This window comes from Trichechus manatus, unplaced genomic scaffold, assembly GCF_000243295.1.
Source record: "Trichechus manatus latirostris isolate Lorelei unplaced genomic scaffold, TriManLat1.0 scaffold00027, whole genome shotgun sequence".
In the NCBI taxonomy this organism is placed as follows: Eukaryota; Metazoa; Chordata; class Mammalia; order Sirenia; family Trichechidae; genus Trichechus; species Trichechus manatus.
The window spans coordinates 248902-262250 of record NW_004443963.1 but is presented as its reverse complement, the minus strand read 5'-3'; the positions used below and the strand labels follow the sequence as shown (position 1 = coordinate 262250).

The 13349-nt window shown below is 35.8% G+C and overlaps 1 protein-coding gene across 1 annotated transcript in view; it reads left to right on the top strand.

Annotated features, from left to right (window-relative positions):
* Positions 1-13349, top strand: part of LOC101357705 (ankyrin repeat and sterile alpha motif domain-containing protein 1B) — a gene marked incomplete at its 3' end in the record, with an annotated part of 440450 nt that overhangs the window by 180919 nt on the left and 246182 nt on the right. The window contains exons 3-4 of the mRNA XM_004374005.2: positions 3782-3938; positions 9744-10040. Of these exons, the coding sequence (XP_004374062.2) occupies positions 3782-3938; positions 9744-10040 (454 nt within the window). The remainder of the gene's footprint in view (positions 1-3781; positions 3939-9743; positions 10041-13349) is intronic.

Here is a 13349-nt window from a genome sequence, read left to right as displayed (position 1 = left end):
GGTTGTTAACCTTTGTCATAGAGCGGTATGTGTACTAATTGTTTAATGAGAAACTATTTGTTCTGCAAACCTTCATCTAAGGTACCAAAAACAAAAAACAAAAAAACAAAAAATAATTATCTATGTGAGATCAAATTGATAATAGCAACTCAAAAGGTTTGATGGGAAGTCTAGGGGACAGTGAGTTGAAGATAATGGTGATAGAATAATTTGGAAAAGGATAGTGAGATTAGCAGCACAACTGGAAGAATGTAATCAATGTCACTGAATTGTTCATGTAGAAACTTTCAAAATGATGTAACTTTGGCTGTGTATATTTTCACCAAAAAAAAGGTCCTCAAAGTCAAGAAGGGAGAGTGTTAACATGTCATGGGGTTGTTAACCAACGCCATAAAACAATATGTGTACTGACTGTTTAATGAGAAACTGTTTGTTCTGTAAACCTTCATCTAAAGTACAATAAAAAAATTAAAAAAACAAAGAGTATGCCAATTTATGTTTAAGATGTAGGATTAGTTTGCAGCTTGCTATTCCACAGACATTGATCAGCAATAAAACGTAATATTTCATACCAGTTAATCAAGCTCAGCCAGTATTTATTGATACCTCTGAATAAGATATTAGGCTTAATTTAAATAAAACAATAATAATTCTGACTTGGTAGGATCCTAGTGTTAACTACTCTTCTGGTTAGACATTAGAGGAAGTACCTGAAGTTTAAAGTGTTAGCGAACCTGGGTAAAAAAGGCCCATGTAATATATATTACTTATGATATATACTTGGATATGTCATAAGAAAGATTAATGACAAATTGTTGATTTATATTTTACTAATGATTCAGTAAGGCTGATAGGTACTCATTTGATCAGAGATACAACTTTATATTTTACAAATAAGTGATTTTCACACTAGAAATTTGAGGTCAGCCACTTCTTTAGCTGATACCTCTGAATAAGATGTAAGGCTGAACTAAAGTCAAAGACAAAAAATTGTATTTAGTTATTAGGGTCTTAGTGTTCACCTAGGTTATTTCATAAATTTACTGATATTCTTTCCTGACTTAGATATTAGATGCTGGTAACATTACACAGTACAAATAATCAGTAAGTTAGCTGTAAAATATGCATTTTTTTCCTCTGTCATAAGTCTTCCTGATAAATAAAGAAGGATGAATACATATCACGTACATATGGAAGATGACCACAAAAATTGAGCTAAAGAACAAATGAAATTCTGAATTGCTTGAGTGAGAATAAAAGGAAATAGGATGGATGATCCCACCAATCTTTCCTCTTTACCCTTTAAAAGAAAATGCTTTATAGGAGAAGTTTCAGATACTTCTTTGTTTACTTAAACGTGGAGAAATTGAATAAAAACCCTTCTCACATTGCCTTTCTGTGGTGTGTGAATTTGAATAAGGCTCTTTGGAGCATGCAAAATTCTACTTTTTAGACCTAGGTATTTAATTTGGCCATGTTTCCTTTGGTATTATTTTACCTTTTAAGTGTTGAGGTAAAAGATATAACTGTTAAAAGAAATAACTTGATTTGTTCAACATTGCAGGATCCTGCCTTCAACATAGCTTGTGATTGTATATAATTTTATTGTTATAAAAAGGTTTCCATATCTGTTTCTCCTTTGATTTACACCATAACCCTTTGAAGCTGGCAGCAACGATGTAGTCTTTAAACTCAATTTTAACAGTATCTGAGAGAGAGAGATATTATTTTGTTTACCCAAGGTAACCAAGCTGGTAAGCAGTAGAGAATTGGGACTTCAAACCAGATCTTCTGGTTTTTAACTGCTTTTGTTATTATTCATAGGTATTAAATCCTCATTACCTCAAGGTAGTTACTTAATTATTTCAGAATGGAAGACCCTATATAACAATTCTTGCATAGGGGAGAGATTGTAGTAGCATATGAACTGGAGAACCTTGAAGTTTCCTTCTGACTTGCATATTCTCTTTTTCAGAGGTGATTTGCCAGAAGCGTTTTCAATTATAAAGGGTTTTATTTTTACTTGGGTCAAGTACTAATATTTGTATGGTGCTTTACTTTATATTGGAGCCCTGGTGGCACAGTGGTTAAGAGCTACAGCTGCTAACCAAAGGGTTGGCAGTTTGAATCCACCAGCCACTCCTTGGAAACCGTATGGGGCAGTTCTACTCTGTCCTGTGGGGTTGCTAGGAGTCAGAACTGACTCTAAGGCAACAGGTTTTTTTTTGGTTTTACTTTATATTGCGTGGTTTCTTTTCTGTGAACCCATTTAATGCTCTCAACTATCTTGGGTAGTGGAGATTATTATTACCACAATATCATCTACTGAAGAGAAAAATGAGATTAAATAACTTTTCCAGGGTCACATAGTAGATTCCAGAGCTGGGACTCAAATTCAAGTCTCCTAAATTCAGATCTTATAAAATAACACTGTAGATTTTAAACAGAAATGTTAAGATGATTTATTCTTATTTTTTATGAATCTTAATCATTAGAAAAATTAGGACTTTTTGAACCTTTCTTAACATACATATTCTCAACATATTCTATAATATATTCTCAATTCTTACATTATGATTTCATAACATTTATCACCTATGTTCAGTATTGTGTGTTTGTGCCATATTAGGGACAATGTGTTTAACCATTCACTATAATTTTGTGTTGTATCGTGTATTTTTCTAGTGAACTATCAGAGTTCTAACCTCCCTTCTATTCCAGCTCCCTTCTACTTTTCTCATTTGGTTACTTCCATTTAGAGTCTGATTTTATGAAATATTTAAATTTAGCTCTTCCTGTTACATTCACCCTCCTCCTTGGTGATTTGTTATATATGACAAGCAACTTTAGAATATAGTGTAATTGTATGTTTGTATCTGTATGTATCATTTAGTGAGTTATTAGAATTTGCTTCTTAAATGTATCTAAATGAAAATAAAGGTTTTTTTTTTTGAGAATTATTGTTTCTGATTGTTTGATACAAAGTTCAATATAATGTGTACTCATAACTGTTTAGTAATTCATCCTGAGATTGAATATTGCAGTTCAGGATTTTTACTTTGAAAATTGGTGGGGATTGAGTGCAAAATCCTGTAGGTAGTGTGTATTGAGGGTATATTGACATTGTGACAATGGTGAAATTTATCTTCTTAAATGAATTTCTCTCTTGAAATAATTTCTTAGGCTTGGTGGAGAAAAATGAGGGAGTATAGAAATATGAACAATACACATTCAAAGTACAACGTGTGCCATGGCTGAAAAATTTATTAAACTTTTCCAATCTTGAGCTTATTCAGGATCTTTAGTGAGCCTTCTGCCTTCTCATTTATATGCAGCATCAATCCCTTATTCCAGTTCTTTAGAGAATGATGTATAAATGCCCTGAATGTCTCCTGGTAATGTGATCATTTCATTTCTTTTTTTTTTTGTAAACAGGGAGTTTGCTTGTAACCCTGACGTTTCCTTCAGGTTCAATGTCAAAAGAGGCCTATCTGGAAAGATCTTTCCCTTTTAAACATGGGAGGAAGTATCCTCTTTATTTACTTTACTTAATCTATTCAGTTAAAGAAATAAGAAATTTTGCCCAGATGAATTCAATTAAAGTAGTTTCCATTGCTTAGTCAGTGCTCTCTCTGTGCTTGTGGTGGTTGGTATTTTCCAGGTAAGTAAAAGAGCCACATGTTGAGTAGGTAAACTCCTGGTATAGTTTCATAATTGTCTGTTTAATAAAATCTGTGTTGTTCAGCGTATTTTCTTTTCTGTTTTTTTTTTTTCTTCCTAGGGACATAGTTCTCAAACTACTTCAATATGAGGCATCAACAAATGTAGCAGATAATAAAGGTTATTTTCCTATTCACCTGGCTGCCTGGAAAGGAGATGTGGAAATTGTGAAGATTCTTATTCACCATGGACCATCACATTCCAGAGTCAATGAACAGGTGCCCTTGTCAAATATTTGCTCATGCTATAATTCTTCTAGAGTTCACAAAGCCAAAGGCATGTTGAAAAATTGATTATTTCGATCTTTACCCTGCCCAGAACCTTTCCACTGCTGAATTTCTTAAAGGAGAAGTTTGAAAAGTTATTTGGCATTTGGATATGATGCACAGGCACTAAGATGGAGCATTTATAATGCTATTTTGGTAAAAAAGAAAATCCCACATAAAGGAAGTAGTTGTAATATTTTTGCGTGCATTATATAAGGATTCATTTTATAGCTGTTGAATATTTAAAGATAGAACAGAATACACATTTGTAATGCAAATTAGTTTTTCTTAAAATTTTAAATACTGAAACAATGATAGCTATCATTTGTAAAATGCTTTTCCATTTACATGGCACTTTCACTATAAGTACAATTTTGTGAATCAAAATGCAAAGTACAGTGTATACTGTTGCTGGTCACATATTTAATTAGAAATTTCCTGCATGTGTTTATATGTACACATGTCTACAGTAAGTTGAGTAAAACACAGCAGCTGTATGATACTGACAGAAAAAGTCAAAATCTTTTCAAGTATGAGTTGAAAATGACACGTGCTATCCATATTACGCGTAAAGGAAACATTAAAAAGGAATGCCACTTTCAGTATTCTAAGTGAGTAAGACCGGAGATTCAGGAAAGTAAAGTATGGTCCTTTAATGCAGTATGATAACAAACATCTTGAGCTCTGCATGCCCCCTACTGTTTCCATTTTGTAAAACTATATTTGAAAACCAGCATGCAGTCCAACAATTGAATTACAACCGTGGCATAAAGCTGTAGGTTGGCAGTTGTCCTGTATCAATGCAAGTAGGTTACTATAGGGCAAGCTCATCTAATAAAATACAATTAGCATATTGTTCAAATGGATATAGACTGTGCCGGCCTTTGAAACTCAGATTAAAGACTAAAAAGCAACACTAGCTGTAAACAGCAAAGGGAAGAAAAATACTTTCAACAAAATGGAACTGTAGAAAGGGACTAATCAGAAAAGCATTTTATTAATTGGAAAAGTATCTTCTTAATATTTATCACAATAAAGATTGCTATACTTACAGGTTACCAAAAAATGCAGATTTTTTTTTTTATGGCAATGCACTCAGAAATTCAATCTTCTGATAGTTGGCTATCTTTATTTTTGTATCATACTAAAAATTTGATAGTTATGGCTATCTTTATTTTTATATCATACTAAAAGGAAAATTAATGAGAATGTTCCTCTGTTCCTCAGAAAACCAAAAGGTAGAACATCATTTATGAAATGAGCCATCTGGTGGTTATTCTTAAAATTGACTAATGCCACAGAGCAAGCCTGAAATAATAAAAAGGAAAAAACAATCCAAGGTTAAACAAGAGGATGTTAGCTTTTGGAAGTAAAATGGTTTTTAAATGATATGAGAATAAGAAAAAACAGGTAGTACTCATTTATATTTGAAAGATGAGGATTTTAAATGGTATGTAATTTTAACAGTATGTTTTAAAGAGACACGCTTGTTTTCTGTCATGTTGAACAGAGCATTAAAATACAAAAAGAATGTCTTTTTAAGGAGATTGGAATTAAAAGTTCTTTTTTCACTTCTACTGTTGTGGTTTCTATTGGCAACAAGTTTTCAGTTTCTTGTGGTTTTAATGCCATGCTTTCCGTACTTTTGTTCATTCATATTTTGTGTATCTACCTTTAGTGCTAACATAGTTCTCTCATGCGAGGTCATTTTTCCTAAATGTTTTGGACGTGGGAATTTTATTTTTATGATTAACTCTTGATTTTAGCTTTTTTCCTCTCTAAATGGGACACGGATTCTCTAGCTAATTATAATCCTATATCTATTTAAACAATAGAAGGAAGGAATGAAAATGGTAATGAACATTTCTTGACACCTAAGATAAGCCAAGCACTGTGTTAAGCAAGTTCACCTGCAGTATGTTATTTGGTTTAACTCTCACAACCATCCTCTAAAATAATATTAGCACTCCCATTTTATAGATGAAAAATGGGGCTCAGAAAAGCTAAATAACTTCTTTAAGGCCACACGTTCCTGGATGACTAAAACCAAAACTTGGTACCAGGTCTCTCTGACTCCAGAGCCCACAGCAGCACATTATTATTTTCACCATAAATCTTACCACTATGGAGTATTTACTGTATGTCAGGCTTTGTGAGATTAGGTATATGGCATGACTAAGCCCTACAGGAGCCTGAGTAGGTAGGTATTAAGGTTCCTATTTTATATATGGGGAAACAGTTTTAGAGAGATTAAGTAATTTGCCTAAGATATCACAGCTACAAAGTGACGCAGCCAGTATTTGAATCCAGGTTTTTCTGATCCACAACCCAAGATTTTAACCAGCTATGCACTGTGTTATGATGATAAAATTACATCTATATCACAATCAGGGCTTCATTTTGATACCTGAAAGTGATCCTTGGTTTCTAATATCACTTTAAAGTTTACAAAACATTTTGTTATTATCTCTTTTGATACATAAATTATACTGTATAGGGAAGGTAATATTCTCATTTTACAGATAATAAAAGTTAGGCTCAGAGAGATTTAGTGATTACTATTGCTAGTAAGTAGCATGTTAGTACTTCAACCCGGGTCCTGTTCACCATTCCATACTGCTGTAGAATTAGGGTGACATTGGTGACAGTTTAGGGTGACATAATTTTAAAAAAACAGAGCGGACTCTATGCCCTGATTATGATTTTTATAATTGCCACATCCTTCCTGTCTTTCATCAATGGATTTATAATTTTCTTTCTTCTTATGTTGTGTATATTTTAAATTTATATTTCTCTGCACATTTATCTTTTTCCTTTTTTTTACCTACTGTCTCTCTTTCTCTCTTTTTTTCTTTTGACATTAGGGCAAAAACCAGAGAAGCCATATCTCCTAAGTACATTCCCTCTGCCATTCACAAAACTTGAACCCAACTAGTGTTAGGTAGTTTCCATTAGTTTTGCTTTGAAGCAAGATCTTTTGATAAATAGTTTTTGTCAGCCAATTTAGTTCTGCCACCCATTGCCTGGAAGTATCTTAATTTTTCAGAGAATACTCATTTGGTAAAAAAAAAAAAAAAAAAAGGCATGTAAACCCTTTTAGAAATGTTCTTGGTTGACTGGGTAGCAATTATTAATTAGTGTTTAATCACAGCTTATTTATTTCAAAGTATAGTTTTTTTTTTTTTAAGATCACTAGTGAGTATGAACACAAGTACACAATCATACCTTTTGTAAAGGTGCCACATTTGTGCTCTTCACTGATGTGACATTCCAAGTATGTGTTTATCATGGGTAAAATCTGTGAACATTTTCTCCTGAGTAGGTCTTGAATGATTGAAATAATTTCTCTTGAGATCTGAGTAGTGCTAATTGGTATTATTAGAAAAAGCTTCAATTTTGCTCTTATAATTTCCTAGAGTAAAGGCTCTGGAAAAGTGGAGAGGCCTTTGAGGAGTCATTATTTCCTAATTGGTCTATCTCAAAATGAGATTGAATCTCTTTCAGACCAAAGGGAAATTTGCTTTGGTCAGGCAGCATATTTCTATATTATACTTTTAGGGCTTAAAGTATTAAGACTGATTTTCTTCTCAGGTTTATAAAATTTATCTAGATAAGAGAACTAGGGAGTCTAAACCTGTATGTGGTCAGTGTCTATGAGGAAGCAGACTAGAGTAACCCATTCAAACAATGTATAGGAACAGCTCCCCAGACATAGTTAAAGCAGTGATACCTCCAGTTAGTGAGTCCATCTGTCAGCTCTTAACTTTTCATTGACTGCCTCCAAGGAGTAGGTTTTTCCTCTGGAGCTGGCTTTCAAATGCCCTCTCCTGATACTCATTTAAAAAGAAAAGTGAAACCTGTGAGAGCTGGAACTCAATGAGACTGCTTTGTTTTTCTGGGTCTCTCAGGCTTTCCGCCTTTGACAGGGTGCAGTCTTACCACTTTTCTATTGCTCGTGAAAGCCGGAGCCTGTGTAAGGCAGACACCTGTTGGAGAAGGAAAACTCAAATATTTTCCACTAACAGAGAGCAAGTCTTAGTGGAAAATATCTGAGTTTTCTTTTTCTGACAGGTTTCCACCTTAACACAGGTTCCACCTTTTGCAGGTTTTACTGTAATAAGTCTTTCCTAGTGCTTTTTTTTCTCCCTTGCCACTCCTCTTTTTAAGCTTTCAAATCTTCCCTTTAGACTTTCAACTTATTTATCTGCGTTCTTGTACCATCCAGAGTAAGACTGAGTTACTTTCTGTAAGATTAAAATTTATTTGGGTTTGGACCCTCCTTGACCTTGGGTTCTGGTCAGAATAGCTATCTAAGCAGCTACTTCCTGTTCCATCTTCTGGGCACGACCCTTCGAAGTTCTGTTTTCAGATCGCTGATTTCCTGATCTTCTTTGACAAAACAGCAACACAGGGAAGGCAGTGTGGTATGATGGAAAGAGCATGAGTGGGTTTGGATTTTGACAGTCATGGGTTCTCCAAAAGATCCTAACTCTGCCTGGGCATGTAATTTAACCTTTATGTATTTCAATTTTCTCAGCCATGAAATGGAGATAACTTTGTAGGATCATTATAAGAGTTAAATGGGACAACATTTGTGGTTTTTAGGCACTAGCAAATGGTAGTAGCAATAGTTGTTACTGAGGAATGCAATGTGTATGATCATTTAAGAACACTGACCTGGGGTCTAGACTAAATGGGTTCAAATCCTGACTCTACCACTAAATCGTTGTATAATTGAAAGCAGTTATTCAACTACTCAGAGCCTCAGTTTCCTCATTTGTAAAATGGAGATGATGATAATCGTACCTATCTTATAGTGTTGTTGTGAGAATTTAATGAGTGACATGCAGCTCTCTCTGAGACATAGCTATGATAACTCTGATGATAATAAACACCTTTTCCTCCAGACCCTGCGTTCAGAATTACTGCATTTTTGTTGCTAAAAATTCTTTTTTGTTCACATTTCTCCTGGCTTACCCTTCCACCTCATGACATACCCATACCCCATCGACCTACACAGTTCTGCCCAAATGTCTAAAATATCCATCAGCTTTGCATCTGGGTTCAGTTTTCTCCATCTTAACAATTTCGATCTGCTGAGGACATCTCACTAATTTACAACTGCAGCACTTGTAAGACTGTCTGCCTGTAGTACTGTGATACTTCTGGTAGCTTATCTGGGAAGGGGTATAAATCCTCTCAATCCATAATAATGTTTCAAAAAGATACTCTTGTATCTTTGTGACAGCAATTCTTCATTCTCTTTGCAAAAGAAGCAATGATTTGTATTTATATGAAAAATAAAATGAAACTTAATTTGCAAATCTATCATTATCAAGAGTTTACCGTCTCAGCTGTCTTTTGAAAAGCCAGTCTGTTAAAAGTGTGTTCTAATTGTTATTAATCTCCCTTACCAACAAATGTCAGAGAGGTGTGATGCACAGTGCAATAGCAGTGATCATCTGGGCCCAGCAGGAACACCGACGAAGACGGCTAAATCATTTATCACTCTTGGAAACTGTAATTTATAATGGAGGGAAAAGATAGATTTTTCCCTATTGAAGTGATAATGGTAAAATGTGGTATTTTTGATGCTAGAAGAGATGAATACTTTTATCAAACATACAAACAATGAAGCGCTAAGATAGGTAAACTAAGACATTTTCAAAGAATCTCAGGTTTTAACTCACTGTATTTAGATCATGATAACTAAGTCAATTTCTGAAAACTTGCATTTTGTATCTTTTTCTTAAACAGAACAATGAAAACGAAACTGCGCTGCACTGCGCCGCTCAGTATGGACACTCAGAAGTAGTTGCTGTGCTCCTGGAGGAACTCACCGACCCTACAATCAGGAACAGCAAGCTAGAAACACCTTTGGACCTGGCAGCACTCTATGGACGGCTTAGAGTGGTCAAAATGATCGTCAGTGCTCACCCTAACTTAATGAGCTGCAACACTCGCAAACACACCCCTCTACACCTCGCTGCACGCAATGGGCACAAAGCAGTCGTACAGGTGCTGTTGGAAGCAGGGATGGATGTAAGCTGTCAGGTAAGTCTTCTGTTAGCCATGTCATAAAAGTTATGATGCTCAGGCTTTACTTTGTGATAAAACCAAACCAAACCTGTTGGCTGTTGAGTTAATTCTGACTCATAGTGACCCTGTAGAACAGAGTAGAACTGCCCGCATAGGATTTCCAAGGAGCGGCTGGTGGATTCAAACTGCTGACCTTTTGGTTAGTAGCTTGAGCTCTTAACCACTGTAGCACCAGGGCTCCTGCTTTGTGATACAGATGTTAAAACCTATATGTAGAATTCTGGCCATTTTTCAATCAGCCGAACAGCCTGCAAGCATTTTTGAAACTACTAAATTCAAGGTACTGTGCCACATGCTGTTAGAAAATATGAAAATATATAGGCGTGGTTTCTAACCTTATTTTAGTTTGAAGGCTGCCCACATGAAGAATTATTGATAGATGGCAGTTGTGTGTAGCATCATTAGTAATTGTTTCCTTTCTTCCAGTACCCAGCACACAGCCTGACATACTCTAGGAACCCAGTCAATGTTGAATGAATGAAAAAATTGCACTTTAATCATTTTGAGCATGTATTTTGTGTTTAGCACATTGATGCGTTTAGAATTCAGTTCAGTTCTCACGGCTGTCCTATGGGATTGAGAGCTATTAATTTCCAGTTAGCAGATGAGGAATCAGATTCAAAACAGAAGAAACTTGCCTAAGGACACATAGCTGATAAACCCAGAATTCAGAGTTAGAGTTTTTAATTCAAGTCCAGACCTCTTTCCCCTGTAATGTGCTGTCTATACACAACTCATGAAGGAGCAATCTCTGTGCTCAAGGGCAGTCAAAAGAAATTTTGTTGAAGAGGTGTATTTTGAGTTCAGCCTCAAAGGAAGGACAGCATTTGGATAAGTTTTGTTTCTCCACAAGGAAAGAGCAGCCTCATTTACAAAATGTCTTAAGTTAGCCCCAACTCCAGAGTTGGTTCATTTTTTTCTTTTTCTTTTTAACAGTTTTCTTCTTTCATGATTGTTTCTTGACACTCACATTGGTGGCAGTATTCTCATCCTCCGGAGACCCTTTTTTTCCTGGCCAATTTGACCTTTCCCCCTACATATCAGTAAGCTAAAGAGCCCTGGTGGTGCAGTTGTTAAGCACTTGGCTGCTAACCGAAAGGTTGACTATTCAAACCCACCAAGTGATCCACAGGAGAAAGGCCTGGCAGTCCGCTCCTGTAAAGATTACAGCTGAGAAAACCCTATGGGGCAGTTTGTTCTGTCACATGGGATCACTGTGAATTGAAATTGACTTGATGGCACCTAACAACACCAACATCAGTAAGCTATTGCTGCATAACAAATTGTCCCAAAATTTAACGGCTTAAAACAATAACTGTTTATTTAGCTTGTAATTTTGGGGTGGGCAATGTAGTCTGGGCTCAGATGCGTAGTTCTGTTGATCTTGGTGGACTCTCTTATGTGTCTGGGGTCAATTGCAAGTACATGGCTCTGCCTTGGGGGTTGGCTGGATATTATCTGTGGAGCCTATGAGATTGCTGTGTGTCTTTCACAATCTAGCCGGTCAGCCTGGGCTTGTTCGCATGGCAGCAGTACAGTTCTGAGTGAGAGAGAGAACGAAATTGTACAAGGTCTCTTGCAGCCTACGCTTGGAACAAGTGCATCATCACTTCTGCCACATTTAATTGGCCAAAGCAAGTAAAAAAAAGCCAGCCTAAATTTGAGGGGTGGGAAATTAGATTCTGCCTCTTGAATACAAAACCAAAAAAAAAAAAAAAAAAAAACCAAAACCATTGCCATCGAGTTGATTCCAACTCATATCAACCCTATAGGACAGAGTAGAATTGCCCCATAGGGTTTCCAAGGAGTGGCTGGTAGATTCGAACTGATGACCTTTCAGTTAGCAGCTGAACTCTTAACCACTGTGCCACAGGGCTCCTTTTGATTATAAGAGGATGTGAATTATAACAGCAGTCTGAATACCCAGAAGAAATAATTGTGGCCAGTTCTACAAACAATCTACACACCACAGATGGAATTAGTGCTCAACTGTGGGATTACTTTTCCTAGGAATTGTTCAGACATTGAAACCTGTATCTCCAGGTTTCTCTTCATTGAATTTTTAAAAATAGGCCTTCCAGGGCCAGGTTTAAGGCTGGAAACCTTAATCAGAGTTTCATTAGAGCTTTGCCAATGATATTTAGATGTTTAGATAGTTGTAATATCCTTTTTCTGTTTGTATAATTTCTTATTTATTCTACTTTGGCAGTCTTGATAATAAGCCTATGAATATTTTTCTAAGCCTCATATTAAAAGCAAAAAAATCTTTCCCTTCAAAGGGCGTTGAAATTAGGTAGGTATATGTTTACTATTGTATGTTATCCACAGAGTTACCTTCTAGAAGTTTGTTTAATGATAAACTAGATGTTATTGTCTAAATGTTGAATTCCTCTAATCTGGATTTTACTGCTTTCATAACACTTCTGGAATATTTCTGAATTTGATCGTGCAGACTGTTTTATAAACAAGGACCTTCACTATAGCTGTTTGAGATCAGTAAACCACTTGGTTTCCATGACCAAGTTCTTTTCATCTTTTGCACTTGATGACATGACCAGAAGGGAGGGAGTTGAGATTCAATTTTATAAATCTGTATGGTACATCTTTTTTTGTACAAAACATTATTTTGTGCTTTTGGAGAATAAAAATCAAAAAGATCTCTGCCCTAAATTTAGTGGAAGAGACAAAAAACTCCTTTGCATGATATAACAAATGCCCAGACAAGGTGCTGTGGAGATGTAAGTGAGGGAAATATAGATATTAATTAAGAGGGAGAACATGGGAAGATATTGATGGAAGTGATATTTGAACAGGACCATGTAAGTCCAGTAGAACTTTCAACTCTAGGCATCATTTAGCCTGCAAGTGTGCATTGTTTGGCTAGAATAATGTTTTAAAATTTTGAATTTGAATGCCTTTAGATGGAGTATGTGCTTTCCAAGGTCCCAGCTGGTCTCTGTTGTCTTACATCATTGTTAGTGTCATTCCTTTAGTTTTTCTACTTGTTCTCTTAGTTATCTAGTGCTGCTATAACAGAAATGCCACAAGTGGAGGGCTTTAACAAAGAGAAGTTTATTTCCTCACAGCAAAGTAGGTTAAAAGTCCAAAATCAGGGCGCAGCTCCAGGGGAAGTCTTTCTCTGTTGGCTCTGGAGGGAAGGTCCTTGTTATCAGTCTTCCCTTGGTCTGGGAGCTTCTCTGCACAGGAATCTCAGGTCCAAAGGGCACGCTCTGCTCCTGGCACTGCTTTCTTGGTGGTATGAGG